Below are 22,988 nucleotides of genomic sequence, written 5' to 3'. Positions count from 1 at the left end.
ACTGTAGAGCTGCAGATGATTTACCGCGGCGTTTTACTGTAGAGCTGCAGATGTTTTACCGAGGCGTTTTACTGTAGAGCTGCAGATGATTTACGGCGGGGTTTTACTGTAGAGCTGCAGATGTTTTACCGCGGTGTTTTACTGTAGAGCTGCAGATGTTTTACGGCGGGGTTTTACTGTAGAGCTGCAGATGTTTTACCGCAGCATTTTACTGTAGAGCTGCAGATGTTTTACGGCGGGGTTTTACTGTAGAGCTGCAGATGTTTTACCGCTGCGTTTTACTGTAGAGCTGCAGATGATTTACGGCGGGGTTTTACTGTAGAGCTGCAGATGTTTTACCGCGGTGTTTTACTGTAGAGCTGCAGATGTTTTACGGCGGGGTTTTACTGTAGAGCTGCAGATGTTTTACCGCAGCATTTTACTGTAGAGCTGCAGATGTTTTACCGCGGGGTTTTACTGTAGAGCTGCAGATGTTTTACCGCTGCGTTTTACTGTAGAGCTGCAGATGTTTTACCGCGGGGTTTTACTGTAGAGCTGCACATGTTTTACTGTAGAGCTGCAGATGTTTTACCGCAGCGTTTTACTGTAGAGCTGCAGATGTTTTACGGCGGGGTTTTACTGTAGAGCTGCAGATGTTTTACCGCAGCGTTTTACTGTAGAGCTGCAGATGTTTTACCGCAGCGTTTTACTGTAGAGCTGCAGATATTTTACCGCAGCGTTTTACTGTAGAGCTGCAGATGATTTACGGCGGCGTTTTACTGTAGAGCTGCAGATGTTTTACCGCGGGGTTTTACTGTAGAGCTGCAGATGTTTTACTGCGGTGTTTTACTGTAGAGCTGCAGATGTTTTACCGCGGGGTTTTACTGTAGAGCTGCAGATGTTTTACCGCTGCGTTTTACTGTAGAGCTGCAGATGTTTTACCGCGGGGTTTTACTGTAGAGCTGCACATGTTTTACTGTAGAGCTGCACATGTTTTACCGCTGTGTTTTACTGTAGAGCTGCAGATGTTTTACCGCTGTGTTTTACTGTAGAGCTGCAGATGTTTTACCGCGGTGTTTTACTGTAGAGCTGCAGATGTTTTACCGCGGTGTTTTACTGTAGAGCTGCAGATGTTTTACTGCGGGGTTTTACTGTAGAGCTGCAGATGATTTACCGCTGTGTTTTACTGTAGAGCTGCAGATGATTTACCGCTGTGTTTTACTGTAGAGCTGCAGATGTTTTACTGCGGGGTTTTACTGTAGAGCTGCAGATGATTTACCGCGGTGTTTTACTGTAGAGCTGCAGATGATTTACCGCAGTGTTTTACTGTAGAGCTGCAGATGTTTTACTGCAGTGTTTTACTGTAGAGCTGCAGATGTTTTACCGCAGTGTTTTACTGCACCAGAGCTGAAATTGCTACAGTTACAAGATCGGGTATTTATTGTATCATTCACATAACAAGCTCTTTTTCTTCTGTTTCTTTATAGATGGAGATTCCACTGCTACAAAGGTATTCACTCGTGTTTTTAAGCTAAAGAATTTATTAATGACATGACTGATCATTTACAACACATTTAACTTTCATAATATGATATATATTTACAAGTAAAACAGAATATTCAGTAATAAATAATATAGGGCAGAGTTTATTTGTTGGGATTTGATTGAACTTTTTAAGTGTTGTTATTGTTGAATTAAACATATGAATTGTGCATAATAAGACCTATTAGTAAGTGCTCATTTATATATATAATATATAACTTAAATTGTTATCAGATAATTTAACAGGTAGGTTGGTTGGTAAGTTAGTTGGGTAGTGTTTAATTTGATTCTCCCTCAAAGACCAAAAACTTAAAATGGAGAAAGACCCTCTAAATAACCAAAAATGTAAGATGGGGAAAGAGTTAGTTAGTTAGTTAATTTTGCACAAAAAGACCTATTAGTAAATGCTCACTTTTTATAGTGAGCTCACTGTGCTCACTCACAGTTTATATAATGCATTTAAATGCTTATCAGACATCCTAGATCATCTGTTGGGTTTCCAGACATGAGGCCGTAACACTGTGTGTTTCTGACAGGTTTATTGAGAGACCGGAACAGAAGATCTCACTGGAGGACTTCCAGAACTTCCTAATTGAACATCAGAAGGTTAGATATGTGTTTATTCATGTATCGCTCGAACCAAACAAGTCGTCACAGCATCTACACATTAATTGGATGTATATTTGTGCGTTTTTGAGGGAAGAGAATCTGTACTTCAGATGTTTTGTAATAACCGTTCCATATAAATGTGTGTGTTTGTGTCCTCAGGAGCTTTGGGCCACAGACAATAACAAGGTGCAGGAGTTCATGTTCCACTACCTGAAGGATCCTCTGCGGGAGATCGAGCAACCGTACTTTCATCAAGACGAGGTGACATTTACATTGACATTTATGAATCTGGCAAACGCATTCTTTGCAAAGTGACAGGTGCGTTTACTCAGCATGTGCGTTCCCAGGGAATCAAACCCATACCAGTGGCGTTGCAATCGCACACTTTACCCACATAACCACTTCCTGCTTCGCTGCAGTATCATGTGACCTCAGATTTGCTTGTTTGATATGTTAATCCGCCTCTTCTTTGCTTAGTTTGTTGCTAATGAATTTCCTGTTCTATTTGTATTAAACTTTCCTGAAAAGTTGTCATCTTGTTTAAAGAATTATTTCATAACGTGATTTATAATCTTTGCATATAGCCAATATTGAAAGAAAATGTTTATAAAAATTAGGGCTGTGCAAAAATTTATTGCGATTAATCGCATCCAAAATAAAAGTCTGTGTTAACATTATATATTTGTGTGTGCTGTATATAATTATTTTGTATATATAAATACACACACATGCATGTATATATTTAAGAAAATGTGTTATTCATATATAAAATATTTATATTTATATAATATAGATTATATATTTATATATATAAACAGAGTTTAAGCGCAAATAATTCTTAAATATATACATGCATGCATAGGTATTTATATATACAAAATAATTATATATAGTACACACAAATATATTATGTAAACACAGACTTTTATTTTGGATGCGATTAATCGCAATTAACTTTTGCACAGCCCTAATAAAAATAAATAAATAGTAAATAATTGGAGTAGCTATTTTATACACGCATCATAAAGGTGTTTACAAAGTAAAACATAAATTCAGCATCTTTTTGTAGTAAATAAAAATAGGAAAGTGCATTTCCTGGTCCTGTTCCTTTCACTGATAAGAATCGCTTGTCGTATTTTGTACTCGTTGATGAAAACTGGAGCGCTAAAGCGGTTGTGTAGTTTGTTGTTCAGGTCTACATCAGCAGTGCAGAGCTCTCACTCAGTTTCAGCATGCTGACGTTAACTTGTCTTGTGGTTCTCAGTTCCTCACGTATCTGTTCTCTAAAGAGAACACTATCTGGGACTCGCAGCTCGATCAGGTGCGACCAGAGGACATGAACAACCCCCTGTCCCACTACTGGATCTCCTCGTCCCACAACACGTGAGTATAGGCGAAGCACATTTTCAGTATGAGAACAGTTCTGATTAAACTGACACTTTTAAGAGGCTGTGTGTTTATTAATGTTCTCTCTATAAGGGTATCTAACTAGTGGTCTCTAGATAACGTCCATTCCTATTTTTATTTTGTAGTTCATCCATTGGTTAGATAGTTAGTTTGTTACTGTATAATCCTACTCAAAGAACCAAAATGTTAGATGATGGGGAAAGGGTTGGTTGGTTGGTTGTTTAGTTGGTGCATAAAATGAATCCGCTTCAACAGGGCTCCAAACTTTTTTCACATTCGTCCTGAAAAACAATTTGAACCGTCCCAAAATAAAAATGTTGTTTCTGTACTTTGTTACTATCATCCATAGCTGTTAGTTAACTAAAACAATTCAGATGACTAAACTATAGTGGGTTTAGTTCAACTGTAATGCATAAATTTAGTATTTATTTACAATTTCCAAACCTACATACTTCCAGAGAAAAAATCTATTAAAGGATTAGTTCACTTTTGAAAAAACTTTTGCTGATAATTTACTCACCCCCATGTCATCCAAGATGTCCATGTCTTTCTTTCTTCAGTCGAAAAGAAATTTAGGTTTTTGATGAAAACATTCCAGGATTTTTCTCCATATAATGGACTTCAATGGGAACCGGATGGTTCAAGGTCCAAAAGACAGTTAATAACAGTTTCAGATGCAGCTTCAAATGTCTTTAAACGACACCAGAGGATGAATAAGGGTCTTATCATGCGAAACGATCGGTTATTTCAAAACTTATTCCAAAAATGTAACTTTTCTAAGGACAAATGCTAGCCTTGCTATATTCTCTGAGGCGCGTTTGTAACGTCACGTAATACGTAATTACGTTCAAAAGGTCACGGGCGACGTAGCCGGAAGTACAGAATCAAAATCGTCCGACATCGTTGTTTTTCCTTTTAATTCCTTTTTTTGTAAACGGTGTTTGAGCTAGTTTGCACGTTCAACCTATGCGTTCAACTTGTAAACACTGACTCTGTTCTTTCGGCTACGTCGCCCGTGACCTTTTGAATGTAATTACGTATTACGTGACGTTACAAACGTGCCTCACAGAATAGAGCAAGGCTAGCATTTGTCCTTAGAAAAGTTACATTTTTGGAATAAATTTTGAAATAACCGATCGTTTCGCATGATAAGACCCTTATTCATCGTCTGGTGTCGTTTAAAGACATTTGAAGCTGCATCTAAAACAGTTATTAACTGTCTTTTGGACCTTGAACCATCCGGTTCCCATTGAAGTCCATTATAAGGAGAAAAATCCTGGAATGTTTTCATCAAAAACCTTAATTTCTTTTCGACTGAGGAAAAAAAGACATGGACATCTTGGATGACATGGGGGTGAGTAAATTATCAGCAAAAGTTTTTTCAAAAGTGAACTAATCCTTTTAGCAGTTAATATGAATGATTTTAAAGTTTGAACACGCAATACAGATAAAGATTTAACGACTGTGACTTAAAATATACCTTAATTTTGACCAAACAAAATTATTATTTATCTTGCCTGAATGTTTGCGCTCATTACATTTTTACAATGGGGTAATGTTAAGAATTTACACAACACGAAGCTTGATTTAAATTGTTCAATTAAATTGAAAAAAGTTGCACGAATAAATACAATAGAATAAAGATACAAATAAAGAGAACATTTTTGAAAAGTTAACACTAGTATAGACAGAAACTGAATAAAGTAATCAAATGGAAAAATAACACTGTATAGTATTTTAGTCCTGAATAAATTAACTAGATTGCCTATTGATCCTGATTCCTTTAACTTAAAGCTCTCTTTTGTTGTTTTGACGACAAAATTAATGACCGACACATATGGTTGCTGTCTCTTTAAGAGCTAGTGCACGGATACTCTGTTCATTATACTGGCATGCGTTTTATGCTTATTAAGGACAAAACCAACTATGTTTAGACTATTATACTCACGTAGACCGAAATTGACACAGTTTTGCATGTTAAAGCAATATAATCCGTGAAAAATAACTTTTGTTCCTGACCAGCTGTTCTTGAGGCAGATTTTCTATGAATATGTGGATATAGAAAATCATCCCAGAGAGCGCGCGAGCACTGATTAGTTTAAAATCGCTTGAATGTTTAAGCTGGTAAGACTAAAAAAGACGTGCAAAGGGTAAACTTCATTCACAATGCACTGCTGGCCCGATTGTGCAAGTGAATATCCCGCCATGTCCCGACTCCTGAACGCGAGTGTGTATTATCGCAGCAGCGCTTGATGCTTGCCTTCCACAACACATTTTGAGAGATGAGTTGGAAGACGCGGCACCGCTGAAGATTCACGCTGTTTGTGAAATTGTGTATGGAAGATAGTAGAGCCAGACCGATATATCGGCCTGCCGATATTATCGGCCGATATTAGGCATTTTCCATAATATCGGTATCGGCAGTTATAATGGCCGATAAATGAATATTTAAAAAAATAAAATAAAAACGGATAAAACACGTTTTAATCATCTCTCCTTGGCCTGTTATATTGAAAATGTATGTTTTACAATTTGCAGTATGATGTTATCTATTGCTAAATTATGGCTCATCATAGACTAGCTAACCACTAAGCAGGCTAATGCCACTATAATCAGTGGAAGACCGCTAACGTTAACATTAATGAGCTTGGAAACCACAATGAACTTTTTCTGCCTAAATAAAGTAATTATTACCGTATTTATAACTAGCATATCTCTAGTTACAGTCCCTGCATTGTAAAATGTAAGTTAGACTTGCGAGGAGTGAACATTTAGACAAAAAGTATCAAACGTATCTTGTGCAGAAAAGTTAGCTTTTCTTTTACACGTGTGTGAAATCCAACAATATTTAATTAAAAAAAATAAATAAAAAATCGGCCGATATATCGGAATATCGGATTTTAAAACCGAAAAATATTTGTATCGGTATCGGTCTTCAAAATCCTTTATCGGTCGGGCTCTAGAAGATAGTTATTAAAAGAATGATTTGACTTTATAATCTGTGTGGATTACGATTGCGGAGACCTGCGGGAATGATTAGAATTATGTGTCGCGCCGAACACACAATATTTGTATTTTATATATAGAAAATGTCTTTCGTCCTGTAGGCGTCCTGGAGAATATTTCTGTTCGTCCTAAACACATTTTCCCCAGGACGATAGGACACCGTTAGTCTCGAGCCCTGCGCTTCAATGAACCAAAACACCCTGTTAGATCAGAGTTGTCCTGGCCTGCTCCTGGAGTTAGTTAGGTAGTTAGTTAGTTAATTAGTTAGTTAGCTGGCTGGCTGGTTAGTAGTTAGTTAGTTAGTTAGTTACAAAATATTAGATGATGGGAAAAGCGGGTTGGTTGGTTAGTTATTTTTTCCATCAACCCTTTTTCCATCATCTAACATTTTGTTTCTAACAACTAAGTAACTAACCAACCAAACCTTCCCCTAGATGATAACTATCATCTACTAGTTATTTGGGTAGTTTGATTGTCCATCATAGAATCAAAAAATTAGATGATGGGGAAAGGGTTGGTTGGTTGTTTAGTTGGTGCATAAAATGAATCCGCTTCAATGAACCAAAACACCCTGTTAGATCAGGGGTGTCCTGGCCTGCTCCTGGAGTTGGTTAGTTAGTAAGTTAGTTGGTTAGTTACAAAATGTTAGATGATGGTAAAAGGGTTGGTTGGTTGTTTAGTTGGTGCATAAAATGAATCCCCTTCGATGAACCAAAACACCCTGTTAGATCAGGGGTGTCCTGGCCTGCTCCTGAAGTTGGTTAGTTAGTAAGTTAGTTGGTTAGTTACAAAATGTTAGATGATGGTAAAAGGGTTGGTTGGTTGTTTAGTTGGTGCATAAAATGAATCCCCTTCGATGAACCAAAACACCCTGTTAGATCAGGGGTGTCCTGGCCTGCTCCTGGAGTTGGTTGGTTAGTAAGTTAGTTGGTTAGTTACAAAATGTTAGATGATGGTAAAAGGGTTGGTTGGTTGTTTAGTTGGTGCATAAAATGAATCCCCTTCGATGAACCAAAACACCCTGTTAGATCAGGGGTGTCCTGGCCTGCTCCTGAAGTTGGTTAGTTAGTAAGTTAGTTGGTTAGTTACAAAATGTTAGATGATGGTAAAAGGGTTGGTTGGTTGTTTAGTTGGTGCATAAAATGAATCCCCTTCGATGAACCAAAACACCCTGTTAGATCAGGGGTGTCCTGGCCTGCTCCTGGAGTTGGTTAGTTAGTAAGTTAGTTGGTTAGTTACAAAATGTTAGATGATGGTAAAAGGGTTGGTTGGTTGTTTAGTTGGTGCATAAAATGAATCCCCTTCGATGAACCAAAACACCCTGTTAGATCAGGGGTGTCCTGGCCTGCTCCTGAAGTTGGTTAGTTAGTTAGTTAGTTAGTTAGTTAGTTAGTTACAAAATGTTAAATGATGGGAAAAGGGTTGATTAATAACTTTTTCCATCAACCCTTTTTCCATCATCTAACATTTTTGTTTCTAACAACAACTTAGTAACTAACCTACCAAACCTTCCCCCATCATCTAATAGTTAGTTGGGTAGTGTGATTCTCCATCAAAGAATCAAAAAATTAGATAATGGTATAATAATAGATGGTTAGTTGTTAGAAACAAAATGTTAGATGATACGGTAAGGATTTGTTGGTTGATTAGCCAAAATGTAAGATGATGGGAAAGGGTTTGGTCAGTTGGTTGGTTAGAGTATAGTTTCAATCACCCTCTAAATTACCAAAATGGGGAAAGAGTTAGTTGGTTGGTTTGATGTTTAGTTAGTTTTAGTTTGTTTATTTCTCTGTTGGTTAGTTAGGTAGGTGTTTGGCTAGTTGGGTGTTTGGCTAGTTGGGTGGTTGTTTAGTTGGGTGGTTGGTTAGTTGGGTGGTTGGTTAGTTAGTTAGGTAGTTGGTTGGTTAGTTAATTAGCACATTACAACTTTCTCTTAGATGTCACAATATTACCATTATGCTTAATCTGAATATAAAATTCTGTGCTTTTGTGTAAAAGGACTATTTTTCTGGAGTGTTTTGGTGGTTGTGGATGGTGTGGTCCTCATTGATGGGTGCCTGTTAGATGAGATCACTGGAGTAAAGGACTGAATGAAACTCATGCACACACACCACAACTTCAACTTGAACTTGAAACCCTGATGAACAAGGCTCAGTAAAATGTTGAATAGATGCGCCACATCAGATGTACTGTACACACACAATATCTCTTCTCTTAGCGCTCTGAACTCTTTCATTATGGAGTGAGGTTTCCACAGGACTCATAAAAGTGATTTTAGCCAATATAGTTGTTCTAGTTAATCTATCATTATATTGACCTATTAAAAGTAGATTATCATTGGATGATTCAAGATTTTCATTTATTTTATGCTTATCGTTTATTTTAATGAGAGGATTTTTGGAAGATTTTGCAATAAGCAAATCAGATACTGCTTAAGAGTTTATTTCATGTGTTGAAAATCACATTAATGTAGAAACCCTTTTCCACCTCAGATTAAAAAAAGGTGAATGTGACTTTCTCGTTATTGTGACTTTATACAGAATTAACATTCGAAACAGTAGTCTAGTTATCAGTGTATGTGTGTGTGTATATACTGCTTACTTTAACAAAGACTGAGAAAGTGTACTGTGTATCTGTCAGTAACCTGTCCTTGAATAGAAACGCATGTCTCACATCAGCGGCTGAATCTAAAAAAGACAGATGACGAGTGGACAGATTACTATATCATTTATATGATTTGATATTTCAGACGGGGTCAATCAGGACTTATTTTAAATGTTAGTATTTAGCTGTTTGCGCTTTGTTTCTCTCATGGTGTTTAACCGGTATAGCTAGATTATAAAGCCATTATGTGGTTTAAAGACTGACAGAATGGAAAGAATTTTTGAACGTATTTGTACATTGTCTGCAGTGTTTAAGCGTAAGGGTCGCTGATGCTGGCGTGTGAGGTGTGTATGGTGTAATGCAGACAGGTCTGACGTGTGTGTGTGTGTGTGTGTGTATTTTTAGCTATCTGACAGGAGACCAGTTTTCCAGCGAGTCGTCTCTGGAGGCGTACGCCCGCTGTCTGCGGATGGGCTGCAGATGCATCGAGTGTAAGTCACAGCGCAACTCTATTATTAGCAATGATCAACGCTTCATATACAAATACATTCTAAAATGTTACCTTTCCAGAAATGAACATGCTGAAAATACAGTTTTGCAGTGGTTGCATTGAAGAATATATCATAAATACTTTCTCCCAGTTGTAAACTAGTAGGCTACAACAGTATGACACTATACATGCATTTATATTATTGAACTGGTAAATAATAAATATATATAATATTAAATATATATATATATATATATATATATATATATATATATTAGGGCTGTGCAAAAATTAATTGCGATTAATCGCATCCAAAATAAAAGTCTGTGTTTACATAATATATTTATGTGTGCTTATATAATTATTTTGTATATATAAATACCTATGCATGCATGTATATATTTAAGAATTATTTGCGCTTAAATTTTATATATATATATATATATATATATATATATATATATATAAGAATATATAATCTATATTATATAAATATCAATATTTTATATATGAATAAAACATTTTCTTAAATATATACATGCATCTGTGTGTATTTATATATACAAAATAATTATACACAGTGCACCCACATATATTATGTAAACACACTTTTATTTTGGATGCGATTAATCGCAATTAATTTTTGCACAGCCCTAATATATATATATATATATATATATATATATATATTCTGCCATTTTATTGTCCTAGGTTAGTAACAAATCTGAAATGTTTTTTTATTTTTATTTTGGTTGGTAAGTTCCGATTTTTATTTTATTTATTTATTTTCATTTTCTGGATTTACTGGACACGCACAATAGCGATAAACAAACAAAAAGCACAGAAATCCATAACAATTAAATTGCTTTTATTTATTTTTTTCTTTGATTTATTTACTGAAATTAGTCTAATCTGAACTATTACTTCTTTTAAAACTATAACCATAGGAGACTAGCATACTGAAATAACTAACTATACTCCAGTTTTAGCATCCTCCTGTGCCCTGGGATACAAATAAATAAATAAACATACAATGAACGGATTTGTATGTTATTTTAGGTTGCTTTGTTTATTTATTTATTTATTTTTTTGTTCCTTATTCATAATTAATAAAAATAAGGGGGTAACACTTTACAATAAGGTTCATTAGTTAACTACATTAGTTAACATGTACAATATGTGAAAAATACTTCTTCAGCATTTATTTATCTTAGTTAATATTAATTCCAACATTTGCTAATACATTATTAAAATCAAAGGTTGTATGAGTTAACATAAGTTAATGGACTGTGAACTAACATGAACGCACAATGAACAGCTGTATTTGTATTAACTAACATTAACAAAGATTAATAAACACTGTAACTAATGCATTGCTCATCGTGTTAGTTAATGCATTTACTAATGTTAACTAATGAACCTTATTGTAAAGTGTTACCATAAAGTCAAACTAACGTAAAACTGTATAACATTAAATTGTATTTCATTGTTGCTTATTTTAAAGCAGTGAACATTGCTTTTGTAAACTAGAAATATTTATCATAACTACAACTATAAGATTAGACTTATAGTCATTATTTCAACTGAATAATGTTTAGTATTGTGTTTGAGAGCTACTTTACAGCAGGACTGAACTCTGTTTGAATAATTATTGTCCATAAAGTTGTTTTAAAACAATATGGATTGTGTAAAGTGCTCTGTAAATAAAGGTGACTCGACTACTATAGCAAGCTTTATGATTGTGGCATGTTGTTGTGTTTCTGGCAGCAGTTATAATGTGTGTGTGTTGCAGTGGACTGCTGGGACGGTCCTGATGGGATGCCTGTCATCTACCACGGCCACACGCTCACCACCAAGATCAAGTTCAACGAGGTGCTTCACACCATCAAAGAGCATGCCTTCGTCACGTCTGAGTGAGTGTCACATGACGTCTGCGCTCGTGTGGTGATCAGATGTGGTCATCGAGAATGTGCGGCGTGAGATAATCAGATTGCGTTGCTTGTGTTTGCATGCAGCTATCCCATCATCCTCTCCATCGAGGACCACTGCAGTATTGTCCAGCAGAGAAACATGGCCGCCCACTTCAGGAAAGTGTTTGGAGACATGCTCCTGATCAAAGCCGTGGACATCTCCGCGGACGGCCTGCCCTCGCCCAATCAGCTCAAGAGGAAGATCCTCATCAAGGTGAGGCTCATCGGTCCTGTGGCAGGAAACCATTGTGTTTTTGGCCACTTTCTCAACTGTTGCATCTGTGTTCAGCACAAGAAATTAGCCGAGGGAAGCGCGTACGAGGAGGTCTCGTCTTCGACGCCGTACTCGGAGAACGACATCAGCAACTCCATCAAGAACGGCATCCTGTACCTGGAGGACCCCATCAACCACGTGAGCTCCTCTCGCTCCGCTCTTACGGGACAGGTGAATCTGTTGGCTTGATGATCTCATGATGAATGTGCGCTGGTGTCGCCCTCACAGGAGTGGTACCCTCACTTCTTCGTCCTGACCAGCAATAAGATCTATTATTCTGAGGAGACGTCAAGTAATCAAGGGAACGAGGACGAGGAGGAGCACAGAGAGGTGAGGACAACAGCTGCTTTCCTTGTGGATCCTTGCAGTCGTAAACACTTTAAAGGGTTCACTTTGCCACAATGCCGTTAGGGTATGTAAATGAACAATGAGGGTTCGAGATAAGGTTAGGACTGAGTTTCCTGGGCTGAGAAATTCACTTTTATTTGTCGGGTGACGCAAAACGCTTGACTTTTGACTGTCGGATCGGAAGAGGGTTATTAATAGAGCCGTTACTGTACGAGATGGTTTATTATGAAAGTTGCATCGTACTTCGTCTGCTCTTCAAAAGGCATTATGGTAGAAATGGAGCTTTCTTTCTAACAGCTTTAGACTTTATATTAGGTGTATAATTTATATAATGACATTTAAATGAATAATTTTGGTGCAATACACTTATTGCACTTATTTTCACAAAATAGCTGTAAAAAATAACTAGACCGTCACGTACCTGTAGTGTTTCGATGGAAGTACAACATATTTAAAGACACTGGAAATAAAGTGTGATCACCTTTCCCTCAACATTAGCAAGGTCATGACCTTTTTTTAGCTACGTTGTACATTTGAAACACAACTTGATGATGCTTTGAGCCATCATTAAACTTGTTGTACTTGTACTACCGACCAAAAAAAAAAGTCCCCACGTTTCTGTCTGGGACTTTTTATAGCTCAAAATACTTCAAAGTAGCTTCCTCAATGCTGATGAATAGGCTATATTGTTTCCCATTTGTTATTTTAAGAAGTAGTCAATTTGATCTAGAATAACACGCTCACTTTCACACAGTTCACATTAGAGGTGGGCGATATGTCCAAAATCGTAATCTTAGTCATTTTATTTCACTATAAACTACGATATATATGTCACAATATAGTTGTTTTGCTTTAAATAAGGTTTTTATAATTTACATTTTTTTGATATAATTTAAAATTTCATAATTCTCAATATCACAATAAAACTAGCCTATCTGAAAAACGTATAGTTTATGTAAAATACACGTAGTTAATTATATACGCAATTTACACAGTGCACATTAAATATACATGTATTCTAATTAATGTTACTAAAGTCATTCAGTCAAAATCAGTGAGTGATTTAAGTCTTTCTCTTTGATTGTCTGATGAACATTAATGACAGGAATATTAGGCTGCTTATTTTTGCTCTTTATTTTTGTTTTGATGATAAATAGAGCCAGCTTCCAAAAGTTATTAACCTGTCCTGTGATTTATTTATTTATTTTTTTATTTTTTTTCTCTCGCACGTCCAGACACGAACTTATATATGTTGATTGTCTTTACATCATAATACTATTTCATATAGACAAATCCTGCGAAACTACCGGAAGTAAGCGGGCGCCATTACTGAGCTGTTGCTGGGTAGCGTTGCGCCATTGCCTCCTATTGTTTTAGTTGCAACTTGCGTCCACTGGAATAAACAGCCCGCGATTTACGACTGTCACTAACGTTACAACGTTATCCCTTGTATTATGTCGAGTGGGTAAACAGTTTCCGTTATAAATTGTTTCAATGGTGGCAGTAAAATTTCAATTTTGAAGAGAAAACACTGTGAATACCCCGGGTCGACTGCCCCTGTCTGGTGCCGTACGGTTTACACAGATTTCCTGGGCGAGTACAAGACGCGGACATTCGCGTATAATAACAATTATTTAATGACATGAGTAAAAAAAATATAATAAATATGTGATATAGTGATCAGCAAAATCTCCTCTCTTGCTATTTTTTCTGTTCAATTAACATGCTATGGTCATTAAATGGCTTTCCTGAGCTGAATGTAACGTTATGTGACATAATTGTTCTCCTGCTGTTATATTGACCTCTTTCCATGGTTTAAAAACACTAATTGGTCGATATTATGTATACTTTCTAGCTGTAACGTTACCTTACCCTTGCCCGTTGCAATGTGAAAATGAGATAAATAATGGACACAAATGAAAAACATGAATTTGTTTATTTGATTTCATTCATTTATTTATTTATTGTTGCCAAATGGACAGATCTTTTTATAGTTTCCTCGTTAGCAAACGTTAGCCTAGCTAGCTTGCCAAGCTATTTTCATAAATAACGTTAATCTGTAAGATCGTTTGTACCTTCATCTGTGACTGGAGGCCACTGCAGTCACAGATCAAACCAACAAGTCATTCTGCCAGGCTGTAGCTGTCATCGAGGGTGAGTTCGCGTTATCACCGAGGTTTGTTTACATACCGATGCATATGTCTATATGCCTGTGTAACAGCTCAGTAATGGCGTCGCCACAAGATGGCAGCCTACACAGAACGCTCGTCGGATTCGTCTATAATCTAGATATGAAATGAATAACATTCAATACAAAATGAACATGTCTCGGATATTGAAATAATGTTTTAAGTGATAAAATATTTGCTTTGTTGTGCATAATCCCACCACGCATTTAGTCGTATTACAAAATAATTTATTGAAGCATCCAGATACTTCACCACGTGAGCAAGCAGCTAGGCTCCTGATTGGTTAACGCGGTGCGAATTCACGCCAAAGTTCAGATTTTTCAACTCGGGCGGCAGACGCGAATTCGCGTCAAACTCGTGAATGCACAAATGGCACTAACTAAATCACTCGCGCTTTACATGCCAGACGCTCAATTCGCGCCATTCGCGCGAACGAGGCGTATTCTCGTCTTCCGCACCGCACTCCACGGCTCATTCGCGCCGCAGGAATTTTTACGCACGTAACGCGTCTTTGCATTTACTTAACATTGAAATCATTCGCGCCTGACGCGCTATTCACATCCGGTGTGAACGCACCATTAGGCGGCAAAAAGCCCTCAGTTCAGTTCTCACACACTCTTTATGCGCGAGCGTCGCTCAGAAACCATCGCTAGCTTATATAGCGGAGACAGTTAGTTTTTTGCTGCTTATTGAGTGTCAAGGGTTCAAAATCACTTGTTTTTAAATGCTTTTTATGATTTTCCAATGCTTATAGGTTGTATCAGCGATTGTGGGTAACATCACTTCAATTTGTGGTCTAAGCGAGATCCCAAACAAACCAAGTTAGCTCACTCGTTAAACGTACCAGAATCAGTCATATAGCTACATATCTTAAGATTATTGGGAAAACTCATGGTAACAACAGCTATCTGGAATAATATTATAACAGCTTATTATTATTATTCTGCTAACGTTAGTCCTGAACGTAGGCTAGTGTTATTGCTAATAGTAACGTTACAATGTTATGGCTACAAATGTTGTTATGTGTCTATCGTGTACTCGCTCACTCGCGGGAGATTTGAACTAATTCGTGGTCGTCAAGGAGCCGCTATCAACATTCGGGAGACTCCCGGAACTTCCAGGAGAATTGCGACGTCTGATATTTACGCAACTAACACGTAAATCTGCCGCCTTTTCAAACAGTAACATATTTTCCACTGTCGCTAACCTCAACTGTGCGCATGCGTCCGTGGAACCAGACGATAGGCTTACATGTTTCCCAGCTTGACTGTTAAAAGCAGACGATTGGCTTTCCAGCGGGAGGGGCATCTTTGGTGTTACGGGTTTTCCCTATATAGTTGTATTAAGGATTGAGGAAGTGGCATGTCTCCATAAAAATAGTCTCTGGCGCCGTGAACGAGCGTAAAAACAAACAACACCCCCCTCTGTTGGCGATTGGTTTGAACACTGTTTATATTGAGTGGTGGTTGTTTTTGTGCAGATCTCAGAGCCTAGGCTGCCTACAGAGACAGCCTACTTATGGGACGAGCAGCTAGCGGATCGCTAGGAAAGATTAGATGAACGTGATCATTTTTGTTTGGGCCTGAAATCGCTGATACAACCTTTAAGATCCCATGCAAATTATAAGCATGCAAATGAGTGTGTGAAACCGCAATGGAGATGGTTGGCCAAAATCTCTACTGGTTGACATTTAAACCATTAATATTAATAGTAATAAAAAATATTAAAATAAGTTATTACATCTATATAGCGCTTTTCTCAACAGTCAAATCACTTTACATGTGAAGGGGGCGCTGTCGCTTTACGTTCGAAACTCGATTGCACAATCGATCGGACCAACCAACACAAGTTTCGAAAACTAAAATAGGGAATCGATTTTAACTGCGTTTTTTTACATCAAAAATGTGTTTTAGTTGGACAGTTGGAAAATAACAAAGTCTTTTCTGTTCACCAAATGCTTTTTAATATTCGCTATTACTTCAATGCAAGTGAACAAGTGCGCCGTTACTTGTTGTGTGTTGACGTGTGTGTTCGAATAAGCCAGAAATGCGCAGATTCTGCAAAACGCTGTATGTAATATATCATGAGGATTTGCGAATTGCGTATAATTTAAAAAAAAAAAATTTATAATTTTTTCATAGCTTTTTTTTTTTTTTTTTTCTTGTGTATTTGTTTTTGTTTTTTGTTTTTTGGCTTTTGCTATTTGTTATGTTAAATTCAAGCTGTTGTAAGGTCAGTTTTTTTATTTGAATCTAGAATCGAGGACCCCCTCGAAAACGAGATGGCTCATCTCAAGGGGCTATTCCTCTTTAATAAAATGTCAAATAATTTGTGCTAATTCCGCACAGATTTGGCTTACACGAACTTCCCCGGCAAAGTGAGTAAACATAAGCCCCTTTCACACTGCGCGTTGATTCTGGGAAATTGCCAGAACGCCTTCTGTGTGAATGCAAACACGACCCGGGATTGATACCGGCATCGATGCCGGTTGGGGACCTAGTAACATTGCCGGAATCAGTCCCGGAACGCGCGGTGTGTGAACAAAAGCCACGACCAATGCCGTAAGGGGTGTGTCATAGTGATGACGCTCGTGCCATCGCGCGACTCTGTTGCTCTTAGAAGAAAGCCGAGATCGTTCACCAGCTTTGTGGAACGGTATGCACTCGTACTTGTTTTCTACGCGTACCTTACACGTCACATCCTGACGTCATGTGTCTTTCCGGGATCTTTACGGGTTGTGTGTGAACACACTCACAGATCCCGGCGAATCACTGGCAGTGTGAATTAACCAAAATCAAACAATCCCGAGACAAATGCCGGGTCCTACTATCCGTGTATTTTACGGAATCTCTGTGTGAAAGGGGCTATAGAAACACACCGGATTGGCTTGTGATTTGACAGCGTTTTCCGCCAAAGTTCATTTTAAGTTCTAGGTCATTAATTTCAATCCGTGAATGTTGTGTTCCTGTTTGTCCATGTTGAAATTTACGCCAATAAATCATCAGGAATATTGCTGACTCAAGCGCCCTCTTTACGCCCGTCCTAATGCCTGTTTAGTGTCCGTGGATTTGCCTATATTTGGTGTTGAAAATGGAACTGTCTTTAGACATGGAAAATCGATTTTACTTATGTGTCAAAAATCGAACAGCATTTTTTCACAAAAGTGGCAGCCCTAGGGAACACCATTACCGTGAAGGCCAATGTAAATTTCTGTGTCGGGTACGCCGTAGTGTACACCGTTGGCTACGCACGTAGGTGATGCCGTTGTGAGCATTTATACTTCTGCGTTCAGGTCTTGGTTGCTCTGCAGTACTGCTCCGAAACGCTAGTTGGCGGCAAAGGGTTTCAATGTTCCACTGTGTTTAGATTCCTCGCGGCTAGGTTACTACAAGCAATAGCGACTGAAAGAGAGCGGATCATGTTGGAGTTGGAGATTAAAGGGTTAGTTCACCCAAAAATGAAAATTCTGTCAGTATTTACTCACCCTCATGTTGTTCCAACCCCGTAAGACCTTCGTTCATCTTCGGAACACAAATTAAGATATTTAAGATATTAAGATCACTCCTGCATACAGTCCATAGGCTTCTTGAGGGAATGACACTTGATGGCCTCGAAAAGTCATTAAAGGACATCGTTAAAATAATCCAAGTGACTACAGGGGCTCAATCTTAAGTTTATCAAACGACGAGAACACTTTTGTGCGCAAAAAACAACAAAAATAACGACTTTATTTCAACTGTTCGTTTATTTCCCCCTCTGCGCGAGTCAGGTTACTAGTTTAATAGTGTAAGCTTCTGCTATTGTACGTCACACGCATCACACACACATGACCAGCATCGGCCAATAGTGAGCCTACGTGTGACGTAGCTTTACGCAATCACACTACGTTAACTGACTACAGGCCCATGGAGAAGGTAGTAAATATTTGAAATAAAGTCGTAATTTTTGTTTGTTTTTGCGCACAAAAGTGTTCTCGTCGTTTGATAACGTTAAAATTGAGCCCCTGTAGTCACTTGGACTATTTTAACGATGTCTTTAATGACTTTTCGAGGCCATCAATTGTCATTCCCTCAAGAAGCCTATGGACTGTATGCAGGAGCGATCTTAATATCTTAAATATCTTAATTTGTGTTCTGAAGATGAACGAAGGTCTTACGGGGTTGAACAACATGAGGGTGAGTAAATACTGACAGAATTTTCATTTTTGGGTGAACTAACCCTGTAATGAGGTGGAAAAACAGTTAATTTTAATGAAATTACTAAAACTGAAAGGCAGAAATGAGAGAAGACGTCGGAGATGGTACGTGCGGGAATGCGTAGGAGGAAATGCGATGCTACCAAGCCGACCAATCACCGATCTTGCGGTCCGCGTCGTCGTGACGTGTAGTTACATTTTTGAGGAGGTGCGCGTCAGGCTACGGCGAAGGGTACGCGATATGGGACGCATCTGTGCGTATGCTACGCCGTACCTACCGCGCACACCCTACGCAGAAGTATAAATTGGCCTTTATACATCATCACCCACACGTGATTCCCGGTAAAAGAAAAGCATTGGTACTGTTCTCCAGGTCAGTAACGGCATGGACCAGCACGTAACGGAGAAGTGGTTCCACGGTAAGCTGGGAGCGGGACGTGACGGGCGTCAGATCGCGGAGCGTCTGCTGGCGGAGTATTGCCTGGAGACCGGCGCGCCCGACGGCTCCTTCCTGGTGCGCGAGAGCGAGACCTTCGTGGGAGACTACACGCTCTCCTTTTGGTAACCACAGCCGTGCCTCGGCGTGCTCAGAGGAGCGGCTCACACATCGTTCATTTGGAAGCAAAAACGGCTGTATAGTAACGGTTTCTGTTGCCCCTCCCCCCCTCTCCTCAGGCGGTCCGGCCGCGTACAGCACTGCAGGATTCACTCCCGCCAGGAAGCCGGCAGCCCCAAGTTCTACCTGACGGATAACCTGGTGTTCGACACGCTGTTTGCGCTCATCACACATTACCAGCAGGTTCCTCTGCGCTGCAACGAGTTCGAGATGAAGCTGACCGAGCCTGTGCCACAAACCAACGCTCACGAGAGCAAAGAGTGAGTCCCACACACACACACACCTCTCAACTGGGGAATCACACCACTGTCATCAAATTTTCCAAACCTGTTTGAACTTCTTTCTTATGCTGAGCACAACAGATAAACAATCAGTTGATGGACCTCATTGACTGCCATGATATGGATTAAAAAGCTGAACTGTCACTTTAAGGCCGTTTGTCCACCAAAGCGTTTTTAGCCAGCTGAAAACGCTAGACGCTCTGCTGAAGACGCCGTGCTTTGGGCGCTTGAGAGCGTTTTGGCAGCGCAGCGTTTTTTCCATTGAGACGTTTCGTTGGTATGATGCAGAATATCCGCAGCAGTTTGAATGTTGTGACAGTTGGTCGGTGTGGTATTAGTCCCGCCCCTCCTCCACTGTGATTGGACGGCTGGGTAAAAAGTGACAGTGAGGAGCGCTGCGTTATATCCAAAGTTGAACATTGAACAAAGTTGAACTCCCAGCGACCAGTAAAAAACGCTGGCCGCTCGGCGCTTCAGCGTGAAAACAACGCTCAGCGCCTCGGTACGCTCATGGCGTTTAAAAAACGCGGCGCTCCCATTGAAAACAATTGAAAACATACGCCAGGCGTGCGGAAAAACGCTTTGGTGGACACACGGCCTAAGAATAATGATGTGAGTTTTGGTGAGTGTGATCACAAAATATTATTTCATTTGTGACCTAGGCAAGGCAAGGCAAGTTTATTTATATAGCACATTTCATACACAATGGAAATTCAAAGTGCTTTACATAGGAATTAAAACAATCAATATAAATAAAAACAGTTAAGAGTAAAAATAAAATAAAGTAATACCCCTATCTGAGATGGAAGAGATTGAGCTGGTTTACGGCACTACTGGACAACCTACAATGATGTTATGATGTACAGTTCTGAGGATGGATAACGGTGTACTATTAGTAACGGTGTACTATTTCTAGTAAACTTTTTGAAATAAGAGAAATTATCAAAGAATAAGCAGCAAAGTATGATAATATCTGCTTCGAGTATGGGCCAAAACCATAATTGGAGAGAGAAAAAGGAAGACAAGAAATTTTATTGATGGATAATTATTTATACGCATGGCCAACTACGTTACAATGGCCAATAAATAAGTTAAATGGTGTAAAAATGAATGGATTTTGGCGTAATATGTTTAATTATCTAAATGCATGCAATGACACCTAAACACACTTTATTATAAGGTGTCATTGTTACGGTGTAATTATAAATGTAATTATGGAGTCATATTAATTACTCTGGGTTAGGGTAGGATGAGGTTGAGGGTTAGTTATGTAATTAATTTACTGTTATTTCTACGGTAAGTACATGTAACGTCATCCTGCCTCTCGTCTCGCAGGGAAAAACCACAGTGGATGTGGAGCGGGGGTTTGTTTCCTGTCTTGTGTTTTCCCCGTCTAATTCCAGCCTGTGTGTGTTTTGTGTGCAGGTGGTACCACGCGTGCCTGTCCCGCAGCCAGGCCGAGAACATGCTGATGAGAGTCCCGCGTGACGGGGCTTTCCTCGTCAGGAAGAGAACAGAAGTCAACTCTTTCGCCATTTCCTTCCGGTAAGATCCACTCTCCCGCCGTCATGTTTCTATCACGTCCCTGTGTCTGGAGTTCTCCTCATCTCTCGCTTGTTCTCTCAGGGCGGAGGGCAAGATAAAGCACTGCCGTGTGCAGCAGGAGGGACAGACGGTGGTCTTGGGCACTTCTGAGTTTGACAGTCTTGTAGATTTGATCAATTACTATGAGAAACATCCACTGTACCGCAAGATGAAGCTGCGCTACCCCATCAACGAGGAAACACTGGAGAAGATCGGCACTGCGGTGAGTGTGTCATCTCATCTAAACTCTGCTTAAAACCAAAGTTTACCTTGAAAATTAATTCATTTTTACATTCATGTCGTACTGTGACTTTCTTCTGTGCAACACAAAGTGTTTTGACATTACATACACACATTTTTATTAGTTCAATCTGAAGAACTTTTCTTAGGAATAAAATGACAGAAGTTGGTGTTGTCTGAGAGCGTACTGTATATATTATACAGGCCATATTTCAGTAAAGTATTTTTATATAACGCTTTTCACAATATAGGTTGCATCAAAGCAGCTTCACTGTATCAATCAAAACACGATAACACTGTTCGTTTCTTAGTGGAAAAATATCCACGTTTGGTAGAGCTGATCAGGGGATCAGGAGAAACTCCATCAGAAGACCCAATGGTGTCCTAAATCTCCATCGGGCGACCCAATGGTGTCCTAAAACTCCATCAGCTGACCCAAACTCCATCAGGTGACCCAATGGTGTCCTAAAACTCCATCAGGCGACCCAATGGTGTCCTAAAACTCCATCAGGCGACCCAATGGTGTCCTAAAACTCCATCAGGCGACCCAATGGTGTCCTAAAACTCCATCAGCTGACCCAAACTCCATCAGGTGACCCAATGGTGTCCTAAAACTCCATCAGGCGACCCAATGGTGTCCTAAAACTCCATCAGGCGACCCAATGGTGTCCTAAAACTCCATCAGGCGACCCAATGGTGTCCTAAAACTCCATCAGGAGACCCGTTGGTCTCCTAAAACTCCATCAGGCGACCCAATGGTGTCCTAAAACTCCATCAGGCGACCCGATGGTGTCCTAAAACTCCATCAGGCGACCCGATGGTGTCCTAAAACTCCATCAGGCGACCCAATGGTGTCCTAAAACTCCATCAGCTGACCCAAACTCCATCAGGTGACCCAATGGTGTCCTAAAACTTCATCAGGCGACCCAATGGTGTCCTAAAACTCCATCAGCTGACCCAAACTCCATCAGGTGACCCAATGGTGTCCTAAAACTCCATCAGGCGACCCAATGGTGTCCTAAAACTCCATCAGGAGACCCGTTGGTGTCCTAAAACTCCATCAGGCGACCCAATGGTGTCCTAAAACTCCATCAGGAGACCCGTTGGTCTCCTAAAACTCCATCAGGCGACCCAATGGTGTCCTAAAACTCCATCAGGCGACCCGATGGTGTCCTAAAACTCCATCAGGAGACCCGTTGGTCTCCTAAAACTCCATCAGGCGACCCAATGGTGTCCTAAAACTCCATCAGGAGACCCAATGGTGTCCTAAAACTCCATCAGCTGACCCAAACTCCATCAGGTGACCCAATGGTGTCCTAAAACTCCATCAGGCGACCCAATGGTGTCCTAAAACTCCATCAGGCGACCCAATGGTGTCCTAAAACTCCATCAGGAGACCCGTTGGTCTCCTAAAACTCCATCAGGCGACCCAATGGTGTCCTAAAACTCCATCAGGCGACCCGATGGTGTCCTAAAACTCCATCAGGCGACCCGATGGTGTCCTAAAACTCCATCAGGCGACCCAATGGTGTCCTAAAACTCCATCAGGAGACCCGTTGGTCTCCTAAAACTCCATCAGGCGACCCAATGGTGTCCTAAAACTCCATCAGGCGACCCAATGGTGTCCTAAAACTCCATCAGGAGACCCGTTGGT

General features: G+C 39.5%; 1 protein-coding gene across 3 annotated transcripts in view; it reads left to right on the top strand.

The window, feature by feature from the left end:
• Nucleotides 1–22,988, top strand: part of plcg1 (phospholipase C, gamma 1) — a 77,160-nt gene that overhangs the window by 36,419 nt on the left and 17,753 nt on the right. For all 3 annotated transcript variants that reach the window (XM_089124345.1, XM_089124346.1, XM_089124344.1), the window contains exons 8-20: nucleotides 1,467–1,489; nucleotides 2,058–2,127; nucleotides 2,290–2,391; nucleotides 3,395–3,513; nucleotides 9,553–9,638; nucleotides 11,430–11,550; nucleotides 11,653–11,821; nucleotides 11,897–12,019; nucleotides 12,110–12,211; nucleotides 18,987–19,174; nucleotides 19,289–19,489; nucleotides 20,936–21,055; nucleotides 21,137–21,317. In XM_089124345.1, coding sequence (XP_088980471.1) covers nucleotides 1,467–1,489; nucleotides 2,058–2,127; nucleotides 2,290–2,391; nucleotides 3,395–3,513; nucleotides 9,553–9,638; nucleotides 11,430–11,550; nucleotides 11,653–11,821; nucleotides 11,897–12,019; nucleotides 12,110–12,211; nucleotides 18,987–19,174; nucleotides 19,289–19,489; nucleotides 20,936–21,055; nucleotides 21,137–21,317 — 1,605 coding nt within the window. The remainder of the gene's footprint in view (nucleotides 1–1,466; nucleotides 1,490–2,057; nucleotides 2,128–2,289; nucleotides 2,392–3,394; nucleotides 3,514–9,552; nucleotides 9,639–11,429; nucleotides 11,551–11,652; nucleotides 11,822–11,896; nucleotides 12,020–12,109; nucleotides 12,212–18,986; nucleotides 19,175–19,288; nucleotides 19,490–20,935; nucleotides 21,056–21,136; nucleotides 21,318–22,988) is intronic.

This window comes from Pimephales promelas, chromosome 20, assembly GCF_988280905.1.
Source record: "Pimephales promelas chromosome 20, fPimPro1.hap1.1, whole genome shotgun sequence".
NCBI lineage: Eukaryota > Metazoa > Chordata > Actinopteri > Cypriniformes > Leuciscidae > Pimephales > Pimephales promelas.
This window is presented reverse-complemented; position numbering and strand designations above follow the sequence as displayed.